A 14,170-nucleotide genomic window follows, 5' to 3' on the forward strand; every position below is an offset into this window, starting at 1 on the left:
TTTACCTTTTCAATGAGGCCAACACTGACAATCCTGTCAAAAATTGCAACACATCCTCAACCTGCCTGCTCTCCCAATTCTCCTCTCCTGTGCTACATTTTCTTTTTCCATACTTTATCAGTTTATAATTTATTCATATGGTTATTGCTTGTTTTTTTCCACAAGACTGCAATCACCCCCACCACCCTGCTCACCACTTATGGTGTATCATAATGAATAACAGTAAATAGAACTGCACAATAAATTATTTAGGTAGCTCCACATTAGGGCAACCTTTGGAGAGAAGTTTGCGAGGAAGTTGAGTAACAAAGTTGAGATATGAGGAAGAATATGAATTTCACAGGACAAAGTAGGCCTGCATAGTAGGGAACACATGTACCACGTATCTCTTACCTCCCATTGCCTTTGGCTATTAGATGTAATTGTAAACCAAATGTGAGTTCACATTACTTCATCTGTTCTGTCTGACACCATCATTAAAGAAATCCTGAAGTAAACAGGTTAAGACAAGAACTGTATTTGTTGAAGCAATATTCTATTTAAAAAATCTGATACTAGAATCTTAAATTCTTTCAATCTCTTAATTATATTGTCAGGGCTACTCATTAGGGCTTCTTTTCCTAGCTGTCAGTTTTCCTTAAATGTCTGACATTATTTGGACATCAGTGTATTTATGAAGGATTAGATCAAATTGCACAGATAGCTGAGAAAAGCAGTTATGTGTCTGCATTAAATCTCTTTTGAATAGCAGCGGTGGTTCTCAGTAAATTGCCAGGCAGTGGCCAATCACAGCTCACTGCAGCCTTAAACTCCTGAGCTCAAGTGATCCTCCCACCTCAGCTTCCAGAGTAGCTGGGACTACAGGTGCATGCCATCACACCCAGCTAAATTGTCAAGGTTTTTTAACCAGCAGGTACCCACAGGTATGTGGTCTGCATGCAGAGAAGTTGTTTCCCACCAAGCCAACATAAGGAGGCTTTAATTTGGGAGTGCCGCATTTCTCACCAGCACCCTCTTGACCTTCAAGTGAAAATTCACTTCACTTCTACTCTGCCTTCACCTCACACCCTAATACTCTCAACTGGGAAGTCTTCCCCCAAATAACCCTTCTTTCAAGACTTGTTTAGTCCCTTGCCTGAGGAAAAAGTTACTTTTGTTAACAACTGTTTACCTGGAGGAAGTCGTAAACAGCAGAGCTTTCCAATGCAGTTCTTCAGTAAATTTAGTATGAATGAATTCTACCTCACCCAAATCCAATCCTTAAAGCTTCTCCAGGACATCCTGATTGTGGTTTTTCTCATTTATTTCCCAATCCACACTCTTCTGCTTTATATATTACTGTAATGTTTCAAAACTTGATTTTTTTTTAATTGGCTACAGATAATCCTCAGCCCAAAATTCAAGGTATCGCTAATTTTATTATCAAACAAAACTAGTAGATATAACTTCCAGGAAATAAGTTACATAAATATAACAGAATAACTTCATTTTCTTAAGCTTCAAATTAAAGATGATTAAGAAATACGGCTTTATGTAAAGTTTCTGCTTTTTCCCAACCAGGCCTAAAGAAGAAAGAACTGGGAGCAGGAACGCTTGCTCTTAGCAAACAAACACAACAAAATTATAATTAAAAATATCTTTAAGCTATCAAAATGTGTGACAGAAGAACGCAGTAGAAATTGCCAAATGACAGACAAAATCCTATCAGAGTTTTCAGATTAGTCAAAAGTAACTTCATGAATATAGCCTGCGATCAGCATATGTCCCATAGCTTATATGCTCTCTATACCTCCAGAGTTGCATAATAAACGTTTAACAATAAAACAACAATGAAGATCAGGTTGTAAATATTTATATTTCTCTCACAATGTTGTATGAGACATTTGTTTTAATATGTATCCATAGGATTAATACTCATATGGAGTATAATATGGAAAAGTGCAGAACTAAAGAAAAAAGTCTATCTGAAAACAAAAGCACATATTTCTCAGGATTTAAAAATATTGCACATAATAAGGTTGCACAGAAATTACTGGCTGGTTTTACAAACAGAATGAGGTATTAGTCAATCTCTAGATAAAGATGAGTAGCAAGAGGAGAGACTACACACATAAACACATAAATCCATATTAAGACCTAAGAGTGCCTACAACTAAGAAAGAAATGTGAAAAGATATGTAAGTAGCTATGATTTCAACACTACAAAATCATTTTTAGCCTGGAACCAAACACATGACAATCTCTTGGCAATATTTCATAAGTTTTCAACTTTTTTCCAGCCTAAATGACTATGGGCAATAAAACCATTTCATTTACCCCAGTTCTACTGTAGAAAGGCAGAGTGCTGTGGTAAATATCAAACCATCCCTTTCTCAACCTTTCATTAGCAATTAACCAAGATACTGTTCTCCTTTGCTGAATGACTCAATTATACAGTTTCATGTACATTCTGCAACCCAAGTCACAGATGTTATAGAACATGCAACTTTCAATTAGTAAAGGTTTAACTGCAAAAATCATTAGGTTCACACAACTTAAATCTACAATAACTTTTAAAGTTTAATCAGGTAAACTCAATCTTTTCTTGGTAATGAAACTGGTGACATTAGTGAGCCCAAGGGCAGGTAGAGATAAAGAACTAGGCAAAATAATGTTTTTTAAAGAAACTTTCCTAATCAGGGAAATAATTAGCATTTTGTCTACTAGTTGAATGTTGCTGAATTTGTCAAAAAAAAAAACCTTAAATATATTTAATAGCTATATCAAATTGTTTAAAGTGAAATCATGCACTTGTCAAAATAGTTCACAGAAAATTGTTTAGCATCAAAGGTAATGAGGAAGAGTCAACTAGTTGGATTTAGTGAGAACAGAAAAAGAACTACTGTCCTGAACAGTCAGTGTATGTGGTAACCATATTTCCTCTTCGTTGAGTGACAGTCCTGCAGTGCTTGCTAGATCCATGAAATCTATTTTCAGTCTGTACTGTATGCCGATTGGTAGAGTCAAAACCACTAAAAGAAAACATTTTCTCCATATCTTCAAACATGTCATCAAATAATCCAGCTCCAAAAGAAAACTCTTGGAAATGATGCCTTTGTCTACTGGAACCATCCTGGTGTGTCTGGAAATGATTTTCAAAATGCTTCTTGGATCGAGTGTTTTGGTTTTGACCAAAAAAGGCGAAGTCTTTAAATAAGTCATCAAAATTGAAGTTAAATGACCGCTCAAAAGAACTTCCACTACCTCTTTGTCCTTTACCATTAGTAAAAGCAGTGTGTCCAAGTGTATCATACTCTTTTCGTCTATTAGCATCTGAGAGTGTCTCATATGCTGAAAGAGATAAAAATAATTTTAGTAACTGAAGGTAAAATATTCAAAATTACATACATTCAAATCTCTTAAAGTAAGTGAACTGAATATTATTATTTTTGGGAAGAATTTCACATCAGAAATAAAAGGAAAACACTACAAATAAAAGCATCAAGTTAATCAAACTTATAAAACAAGGTAGAAACTTATTAACTGCTGTATTATCAGCAGTTGGCACAATGCCATCTATAATACTCAACAGTTATTAAATGATACCATTACTACAAATAAACACGTGGGCAACAATTACAGAGTTCTTTAATCTTCATATTATTTGTGTGAAATAATTAATTGTATTAAAAAATTAAACCATCAACTATAACCAATTAATAGGAATTAAGATTTTGCACCTCCTTGCTAAAGTAAATGTTTAATTCTAACTCCCTGCTCGGTTACCTTCACCCAACAATAATTACTGAATGCTCAGCAGGTGCAATTTGTTCTAGAGCTAGTCCGAAATCAAAATTTGTTTCAATTTTTTTTTTAAAGACAAATATGGCTTTGAAACGCAGATCAAGTGAATAAAGCACTTTAGAGTCTAGTTTACTTTTTAAGTATTTAATGTTTAAAATGGTAAAATATTCTGTTTCATAAGTGAGTTGATAAGAATTTTGGGTACCTAAAATTCTTTTTGTCACAGAAACAACAGTGATCTTATAAATAACATAGAATAATAGATTTTCAATACGTTTAGATATGTATACCAATAAAATTATCTATTATTCTTTCATGTATTTATTCAGGAATCAAAGCATCTGTAATAAGAAAATAATCTCAGGGAATCATGCAATACCTATACATAAATCCCACTCCACCTATGATTCTCCTTACTAGTTAATAGTCATGACACTTCAGAGATTGTCATTTATTTACCTTCTGCAATCTCTCTGAATTTTGCTTCAGCATCCGGGCTCTTATTTTTGTCAGGGTGGTACTTCATGGCCAACTTGTGAAAGGCCTTCTTGATTTGGCGCTCTGATGCCGATTTTGGCACACCTAAGATATCATAGTAGCTTTTTGAGGCCAGAATTAATTCTGTTATCATTAAAATGCAGATTGCAAAGATGAAAAGTGACTGGGGAGTAGCCATTTCTAATATCCTAAAACAGAAAAGAAGAAAAAAATGTTATGGATGGAGCTAATCTTAAAACTTTTTTTTTTTTAAAAGAAATCCAACACAAGGTAAACCTAATGCAGTATCAAAATGTTAAGCATACAGTATCTTGTACCTGTTCACATGTAATTTCACTTATAGTTTTGTAACTCCCAAACTGGCTTAACCTTATTGAGAACAAAAATAATTCTTGGCTTTGCCCACTAATACTCTGGCCAGACAGAAAATTTTCAATAACTGATTTTTAAACAGTTTATATTGAAGATACATCATATGCAAGCATTGAAGAAAAAAAAGAAAATCAAGTAAGATCCCAACCTTCCTTTCAAGAATTCATATCCTGAAAGTAATAATGTATTTAACTTCACAGAAAAAAAAATTAAAAAAAAAAAAAAAGGTGGAGCACCAAAGTAAACAGCCCAGTATATGTAAATTAGTATTAATCTCTCTCTAAAAATTCAGCTTTCAACAGGTGAGCCAAGGACTGCTAGTAGACAATCTTAATATCACAATGTTAATACTGACAATAGTAGAATGTTGTCTTTTTCCCAAATGTAAGATCCCAAATGTTTAACCAAGAAGCATGGCTAAATATTGTTTACAACTCATGATGAACAGAATTTAAGATTTCTGCTACAGCTGCCAGGAAAATGAACTTTGATAATTTCTACTGTGGTTAAGGCAGATTCTTAACCTTCTTTAACACTTCTCAGCAGGTAAAATATTTCTCTTAAACCATTAAAGAAATGTTAGCTTACAATTCTTGACAATACGTACTCAATGACTTGAGATTCAAAACGAAGGGATGGATCCTGTTTTTTTGAATACGGTACCACCAGGGTCCTTAGTAACCTATGATGCCGTAACAACGCTGACGAAAACCACTACGGTTTGTGGAAATTGCCTGGTTTCCTCTCCAGTGGCCTTTCCTGAGAGTAATTAGCAGGCAGGTAGATTACTTATTTTCAGAGACTTACTCGTAGTCACGGGTACCAAGGATCAAGAACCACCTCTCGGTTTAAGGAACACAGAGTGTGTCCCACGGACGCTGCGTCAACTGCAGGTTGCTGCCTAGTCAAAGGGCGGATCTAAAACTGACAGGGAGGCGCCTCACTGGTTCAGTAGACGTTATTCCATGGTCTCAAGGTGGACATCTAATGATTTTTTTTTTTTTTTGAGCTGACTAGTTTTGTATTGTACAGACTTCTCATCCCCAAGACGGCGCCGCCAGCCAGCAGCCCGTGCCTTATTCCCCAGCCTTGGTGGCCGGCTGGGCTGCACCGTCCAACCTTCACCTAAAGGCGACTGGCACCTTCCCTGCCCGCCCAGGCCCCGCCGTAGAGGCCGCCTGAGAACCAGACTCTAATCCGGCGCCCGTGAAAGCCAGCGGCACAACCCAAAACACGATTCTGTGAGGCGGCTCTCTCCGTTCTTCTATTCTCTTGGCCAAAAACATGCAGTCCCTTGTCCCTGCGGCGACCGTGGCGGACACCGAGGCCAATTCAGCTCACAAAGACAGGTCTGCGCTACCCTCCGAACTCCCCTCCCCACGACCCCGGCCTCCTCCCTCACCTGCACCCTCCGACTACTGCTGCTCCTCCACAGAGGCGCTGGCAACCCTGACGATCGGCTCGGGTCGGCTGCTCGGGCCCGGCCCCTCACCGCGGCCTCCCGGAGCTGGCGCGCACCCTAATCTCGGTCCAATACCGACCTAGCGCTCCTCCCTCGTCGCCGGCGCCCAGTCCCCTCTCAGCCAGCTTTCTCACTGGCAGGAGGCAGCCGCTGGCGCCACCACCTCAGAAGACCTACACGAAACGCTTCCCCATTGGCTTCTGCCTCCCCACGTGACTCCGGCGCCCTACGCGCACGTGGAAAACTGTTGTTGCCGCTAGAGCTGTGCGCCACTTCCGGCCCCAACCCCCGAAAAGGCGGTGCTTAAATCGGCGGAGGCGGAAGTGAGTCTATAGACCAGGCGGTGTTCCCGGCAGATGGCAGCGCAGGCGCAGTGGCTCGAGAGGCCTGGATCTGTGGCGCAGCCTCAGTGAGGAGGACTGCTCTGCGCCTGTCGCCGTCCCGGGTTTCCCGGGGCCTCACCCGAATGATGCCCCGCTATTGCGCAGCGATTTGTTGTAAGAACCGCCGGGGACGAAACAATAAAGACCGGAAGCTGAGTTTTTATCCGTAAGTTGTCTGTGGAGTAGAAGCGTCAGCCTCGCCATGAGGCGTTGGACCTGTGGCCTTTGGACTTGGGTGTCTCCTGTCCTCTCTGCCAATGAGTCCTCAGCTACTCCGTACGTGACCCGTCGCCCGCGGGAAGACGGGGGGAAGGCGCTAGTTCAGTTTACCTAGCAATGCCCTTCCTGCGCGAGGACTGCGGGCTGGTGGCGAGGCCCAGGAGCCTGTTTGGGTGTTAACAGTTAAAACAGTAAAGTTTGCGCGGGCTTCTGTGGTTTTCAGAGTCTTTTCCCCACTTCAGATGATCTCATTTCATTGAACAACATTAACCACCATTTAAGATACGTGAAACCTGCGCAGTGGAAAGGTGCACGCAAAGTTAATTTACAGCCCCTGCGAGTTAGGTCCCATAGGTATAATTTCATCCCACTTTTCTCCTGAGGAAACCGAGGCCCGGAATGATTAGGTAACCGACCTTGAAAGTTTAGTGTCAGAGCCAGAATTATAAACTAGTCTTCTGCTTAGGGCTGTAGATACTCTGCAGAGAACAAGGTTTTATTCTGTTATTCAGAATTACTAGAGCCACAATATATTTCCATGAAACTATTAAAGCACTGATTTTTATTCAGAAGTACAGAAAAGCAGTGTCGTATAATAAGTAGGGATCCAGGCTTCAATGCTAGATCCTGGTTCCACTACTTTGTAACTTAATGACCTCTTGGAAATTAAGCTTTGGTGTCTCACATATCTCATCTATAACGCGGAGATGTTAATAGTACTTACATGATTCATAACACATGAAAAGCAACATATTTAAAATACTGCATTTCCATTTTTTCTTGTATTTGAAAACAATTCGTTTAGATCTAACCTGGTTCAGATTTTCAGCCGTTGTTTTCTGCCCATTTTACTTTAGACCTGAAGGACTTATTCACTCATGATTCAACTGCTTTCCAGTATTTTAATTAATGGGGGGGAAAAAAAACTGATAACCCCACCGGGTGCGGTGGCTCACGCCTATAATCCCAGTACTTTGGGAGGCCGGGGCGGGCAGATCACCTGAGGTCGGGAGTTCGAGACCAGTCTGACTAATATGGAGAAACCCCTTCTCTACTAAAAATACAAAATTAGCCGGGCGTGGTGGTGCCTGTCTGTGATCTCAGCTACTTGGGAGGCTGAGGCGGGAGAATCACTTGAACCGGGAGGTGGAGGTTGAGGTGAGCCGAGATCGCACCATTGCACCACAGCCTGGGCAACAAGAGCGAAACTCCGACTCAAAAACAAAACTGATAACCCCGAGTAATTCACAATCCATGGCAATATTTCCAGAATTGTCTGCCTTGAAGCCCTGCCTCAAGATGCAAAGAGATGTTTGGGGGAGGAAAACAATCTAATACACTTTCAGTTTATAGGAAAATATTACTGTACTAATGGCTCTACCACTGAGAATGTTTGTAGCAAAAGATCATGTTGAACTTGATTTAACCTCGTATTTCCCAGATTTATTTGGCCTTTGATATTGGAGATGAGGTGTAACTCCACACTAAAATTTTTAACTAACCTTTGTGGACCTTACAGTAACTTTTTAGGAAGGAAAAAATAATGCAAGTGAATTGTAAAGATTTTTTTCACTGAAAATGTGAATTTGGTAAAAGTGGTATTATTTCTAGGATTTTTAAAAAAAATTTCGTGTGTAATCCACAAAATAAAAATTTAGTTTTATTCTCCAGTAGCGCCAAACTTGAATTGAATTTACTCATGTTACCACTACAGCAAACTGTAGTTTAAATATATATGAATTTGGGAATTCAGTTAATATAGTGTCCAGTCTGTACTGTGATTATCTTATGCTTTTTGGGGAATTACATAAGACAATGAAACAAAATTATCAAATGAATCAATATAAAGATATAATTTATTCAGGAAACATGATCAAGATTTCTTAGAGATTTACCTGTTGAGGAAGCAATACAATCCAGTTACCAATAAGGATATTCACAAAGTATTTTTTTAATGAGTTGATAACTTAGCATATAGGTACAATGGAAATAATTTGCAAACAGCATCCATATACATGAATTTACAGTAAAAAGCATTATTGTAAAAGGCCTATTCTCATTTCAGTTGTGACAAGAGAAATGAATTTACCAATGGCCAGAAGTAGTCAGGTCCTCTAAAAGAAAATTTGTTTGCCTTTAAAATTAATTTTCTGGTTATGCTTGTCATACTTACAACATAATATTTGTAAAGTTAAAAGTATTTTTAAAACATGATTAATATTGTTTCTGTGGTTAGAATTTCCAAAGGTAGTGTATCTGATTTTTTCCATATGAGGATATCAGGATTAAAAGTTATATCTTACAGAGTACCCAGACTTTCCGTGGCATCTTAAAAAGTTACCACAATTTAAGGGGGAAAAAAATGATGCTACTGCAAAACATAAGCTAAATGTTTGGGATTGGGGTAAGGGAATGTGTAACAGCTACATTTTATATGAGAAACCTTATATTGTTAGTATTCTTATAAACAGGAAATTATGTGGTGTCTTGGACTGTGTTCTTGGAAAATTATCAAATGAAATATAAACCATTTTCAAATATTGTTTTGTATACTTTGACCCAAACCTTTTTAGATTGATAGGAAAAATTTTCTATCAAATTCTGCCATACATTGTAATGTTAGCACCAACTCTAAATCCAGGTTGTCAGGTACAGGAACAAAATGTATACAGCGCTGTCTTGCCATTTGTATTTGATTTGTTTTATGTAAAATATCTGAGAATGTCCCTTTTAACATGTTTCATTCTTGTATCAGAGTTTCTCCTTCAGAACTTGAATTTTGGAGTTCCCAGTTCATTGGTTATAGAAGTGTAGTGCTATTAGACTGGATTACGTATAGATAGAATTAAAGATGATGCTAGTAAAGAGAATATTTTCAGTACTCTTTCAGCTGAATCATTTGTTTGAAATAATTTGTTTGAACAATCTACTTATTTTTTAAATATTAACATAAATTGTAAAGCTTAATACTGCCTTGAATTGTAGACAACAAGCCATTTGACTTGAGGTGGTATTATGAAATACATTTGAATAGGAATTTATAATTTATACAAAGCTCTTTTCTAGTTCTAGGCAAACTGTACAGCAATATAAAAATGGAACATAATCCATAGAAAATACAAATAGATTTTGTCCTTTATAGGAACACATATATTTTACTTGAAGGGACTCTGAATTATGTTCAGCTCTTACCAGATAAGAGCTTTGGCTACATGTCTTACACCTTAGGCCTCTTACTGCAGAGATGATAATGGTACTAGTTGTGATGAAGATACTCGTATTTGGTAGGGATGATTGCCTTCCTCTTGTAGCACTTACTTGATGCATGGGTTACCCAGATATATGGGGTTGGAATTTGGCAAAATTGTAAAAATATAGCGAAGTTTTCCTTTTTTTCTTCTTTTTTTTTTAAATTCCAGATTTCCTCTACATGACAAAGAAAGACTGGAAAAGTGGTTAAAGAATATGAAGCGAGATTCATGGGTTCCCAGTAAATACCAGTTTCTATGTAGTGACCATTTTACTCCTGACTCTCTTGACATCAGATGGGGTATTCGATATTTAAAACAAACTGCAGTTCCAACAATATTTTCTTTGCCTGAAGACAATCAGGTATTACAGTATGGGAGAGGGTAATGCTGAGCAGAGTGGCAGATTGCAGGGTGGCAGGTGATCAGGTGGGAGAGTAAGAGGGAACTATAACTTGGGTAAGCAGATACTTGGAAAAAAGGGAGCACTAACTTGTGCTTTTACTAAAAGTGATAATTTTAAAAAAATTGAAGTCATGAAGCACAGCTTAAGAGAAGCAAGAGATACACATTATTAAGTTATTAACACAAGTTCATGAGTTTTATTTTTTATACTTTCTTTTTTGTGTGTGTGAGACAAGGTCTCATTCTCTCACCCTGGCTGGAGTGCAGTGGCACGATCTCAGCTCACTGCAACCTCTGCCTCCCAGGTTCAAGCCATTCTCTTGCCTCAGCCCCCTGAGTAGCTGGGATTACAGGCGCCTGCCACCACGCCCAGCTAATTTTTGTATTTTTAGTAGGGATGGGGGTTTCACCATGTTAGCCAGGCTGGTCTTGAACTCCTGGCCTCAGGTGATCTGCCTGCCTTCGTCTCCCAATATACTAGTCTTTTGAATGATCTCAAATGTTTCTGTCGTATATTGAATGGGATTAATGCTTTTTAGAAAACACTTTAAGGTATATGTACTTAGAATTTTTTTTTTTTTTAACTAAATTGCTTGGCCAGTGTAGTGCTCAAAATTATATTTAAATAGCACTAGCATAATAAGCCAGTAAAGGTCTTCTTTTTCAGAACATGAAAATATTATTTTCTAGGGAAAGGACCTTTCTAAAAAAAAATCCCAGAAGAAAAACTTGGAAGATGAGAAAGAAGTGTGCCCAAAAGCCAAGTCAGAAGAATCATTTGTATTAAATGAGACAAAGAAAAATATAGTTAACACAAATGTGCCCCCTCAACATCCAGAATTACTTCATTCATCTTCCTTGGTAAAGCCACCAGCTCCTAAAACAGGAAGTATACAAAATAACATGTTAACTCTTAATCTAGTTAAACAACATACCGGGAAACCAGAATCTACCTTGGAAACATCAGTTTACCAAGATACAGGAATAGGTGGTTTTCACACATGTTTTGAGGATCTGAATTCTACAACCATTACTTTGACAACTTCAAATTCAGAAAGTATTCATCAATCTTTGGAAACCCAAGACGTTCTTGAAGTAACTACCAATCATCTTGCTAATCCAAACTTCACAAGTAATTCCATGGAAATAAAGTCAGCACAGGAAAATCCGTTCTTCTTCAGCACAATTAATCAAACAGTTGAAGAATTAAATACAAGTAAAGAATCTGTTATTGCTATTTTTGTACCTGCAGAAAATTCTAAACCTTCAGTTAATTCTTTTATATCTACCCAAAAAGAAACTATGGAAATGGAAGACATAGACATCGAAGACTCCTTGTATAAGGATGTAGACTATGGGACAGAAGTTTTACAAATCGAACATTCTTACTGCAGACAAGATATAAATAAGGAACATCTTTGGCAGAAAGTCTCTAAGCTACATTCAAAGATAACTCTTCTAGAGTTAAAAGAGCAACAAACTCTAGGTAGACTGAAGTCTTTGGAAGCTCTTGTAAGGCAGCTAAAGCAGGAAAACTGGCTATCTGAAGAAAATGTCAAGATTATAGAAAACCATTTTACAACGTATGAAGTCACTATGATATAGAATAACTAGGTTTTAAAACTATGATTGTTAAATAAGCTTTTTCCAGCCAAAGCAAACTACATGTAAAGTAAACTTTTTCCTGTATAAAATTCTCATCTTAACCTGTGAGAGTGTTGTAAAGTTATGAACTGTATCCTATTCTTGTAATGCTGATTTAAGAAAAACGAGAGAGTTGGGCTGGAAAGAAAAGCAGTTTTATTACTTTATACTTTTCCAAATTAAAATTTAGCACATAAAAGGATTCAGTTATAACATGAGAAAACAAAGAAGTGGTCAAAGAGCACAGATTAGAAGTCAGGTTCAGGAATCAGTCCTGGGTCTACTACTGGCATATGACTTGGGCAAGTTACTTACGATTGTGCCTCAGTCCCTAATTTGTAAAATAAGCACTTACTAGATTTCTAATCGGTTCTTTATAGAGCCTTCCCTTTTTATTAAGATACTTCTATTAGAACACATTTTCTATAAGATAATGCATACTTAATACTAGAAGTTGGCTAGAATTTGATGATACTAACTATGTATTATTTTCAATATTGAATTCTGCGGTGTTTGACCTTTTGGCTGTAGTTATATATTACAGTTATATATCTGTAATAGAAAGGAAGATAAAACTTTTTTTTTTTTTTTTAGATGGAGAGATGGAGTCTCACTCTGTAACCCAGGCTGGAGTGCAGTGGCCTGATCTCAGCTCACTGCAGCCTCTGCCTCCTGGGTTCAAGTGATTCTCCTGCCTCAGCCTCCTGAATAGCTGGGATTACAGGTGCACACAACCACACATCTGGCTTATTTCTGTATTTTTAGTAGAAACGGGGTTTCACCATGTTGGCCAGGCTGGTCTCGAACTCCTGACCCCAGGTGATCCACCTGCCTCGGCCTCCCAAAATGCTGGGATTATAGGCATGAGCTACTGCGTCTGGCCAAGATAGAACTTCTATAATTTTATGCCAGTTGAACTAAAGGAACCACCCATTAGCCCAGTTCTTAGGAGAGGTACTTCAAACTTGAAAGAATAACTTATATGTGGCTAACCATCAAATACATAGTCATCTAAGCTTCTAAATGTTCTGTATTTATACAGTTATATTTATAAACCAAAAATTTTAATGAGGTTAATTTTAAATATATTTTAGAAATCACAGTTTGTATCTGTTTCTTAGTAGGTGTGGCTTTTAAAATATGTGCTTGTTCATTGTTAAATTCCAGAATAATAGAGTAATACTTAATACTGTACATTCCCACTTATGTATATTTTATTAAAATTTATAAGCAAGAAATTATACATAAGTGGTCATGATCTTAGGGAAACAAAGAATTTCTCTTAGGAAAGAGAAGTGATGGTAATGTAAATAAAAATACTGTTTATATTCACATGATTTTAAGAAAACTAAAAGCAAAGACTGTAGTAATGACACAAATGTGACAGATGTTTTCTTAAAATTGGCAGTCAATATAATTATGTTTCTGCCTATGATATTGAGGAAGTTCTGTCAGTCTGATTCTTAAGTTTTCTCATCTGTTAAGTAGATGATACTATTACTTACCTTAAAGGGTGGCTTTAAGAATTTTGTAAGGAACAAATATGTTTTTGGTTCTGGAATATAGGAGGTGCTCAATAAAAGTTGATGCTGAATGGCAAATAATATTCTAATTGTTTTGTAAATGCATGATTATTATTTTTGGCCATATTTGACTTAGTTTCATTAGGCTAATATTAATTGGTACTGTATGAAAGTGTGTCAGCTAATTATAAAAAATTAGAAGTGTCTTAGGTGACGATGGGGGAGAAAACTTAAAATCTTTGCATAAATTATGGGTAGATAATTGATAGAATTAATACAGTGTTATTAAGTATTCCCATGTGTTTTGCGAATACTTAATTTAAAATAATATGGATGAAAATAATCTTGAGTCATAATAAAGAAATGATATATTAACTTAAGTTTCAACAGTGTACATTGTAGTAATTTTCTGTTTAAAGTTACAGGTTCCTCAGGGAAAACTTAAACTAGCTGTATTTCTTTAATAAATTATAAGTAAAGGTTGACTATATCTTCTCTGAAAATCCAAAATGCTCCAAAATCTGAAACTTTTTGAGCAGGAACATAACATGCAAAGGAAATGCTCACTAGGGCATTTCAGTCTTCAGATTTTTGAATTGGGGATGCTGAGCTGTTAAGTGTACTGCAGATATT

The 14,170-nt window shown here is 37.2% G+C and overlaps 2 protein-coding genes across 6 annotated transcripts; one reads left to right on the plus strand and one right to left on the minus strand.

Annotated features, from left to right (window-relative positions):
• Positions 1-1,398: 1,398 nt before the first annotated feature.
• Positions 1,399-6,656, minus strand: DNAJB9 (DnaJ (Hsp40) homolog, subfamily B, member 9). 3 transcript variants are annotated; one of them, XM_011948175.1, is made up of 3 exons: positions 6,056-6,656; positions 4,243-4,469; positions 1,399-3,330 (listed from the first exon to the last, which is right to left on the minus strand). In XM_011948175.1, the coding sequence occupies exons 2-3, from the start codon at positions 4,457-4,459 to the stop codon at positions 2,879-2,881; spliced, it is 669 nt and encodes a 222-aa protein (XP_011803565.1). In that variant the 5' UTR covers positions 4,460-4,469; positions 6,056-6,656; the 3' UTR covers positions 1,399-2,878. The 3 variants fall into 3 exon arrangements, with proteins under 3 accessions (XP_011803565.1, XP_011803564.1, XP_011803566.1); XM_011948174.1 differs by having other exon boundaries at positions 6,293-6,549; XM_011948176.1 differs by having other exon boundaries at positions 6,172-6,249.
• THAP5 (THAP domain containing 5) lies at positions 6,387-13,618 on the plus strand. Of its 3 annotated transcripts, none has more exons than XM_011948171.1 (3): positions 6,387-6,664; positions 10,137-10,329; positions 11,061-13,618. In XM_011948171.1, exons 1-3 carry the CDS (start codon positions 6,582-6,584, stop codon positions 11,973-11,975), a joined length of 1,191 nt encoding a protein of 396 aa, XP_011803561.1. In that variant the 5' UTR covers positions 6,387-6,581; the 3' UTR covers positions 11,976-13,618. The 3 variants fall into 3 exon arrangements, with proteins under 3 accessions (XP_011803561.1, XP_011803562.1, XP_011803563.1); XM_011948172.1 differs by having other exon boundaries at positions 10,137-10,207; XM_011948173.1 differs by lacking the exon at positions 10,137-10,329.
• The last annotated feature ends 552 nt before the right edge of the window (positions 13,619-14,170 follow it).

The sequence above is a fragment of the Colobus angolensis genome, unplaced genomic scaffold (genome assembly GCF_000951035.1).
Source record: "Colobus angolensis palliatus isolate OR3802 unplaced genomic scaffold, Cang.pa_1.0 Scaffold275, whole genome shotgun sequence".
NCBI lineage: Eukaryota > Metazoa > Chordata > Mammalia > Primates > Cercopithecidae > Colobus > Colobus angolensis.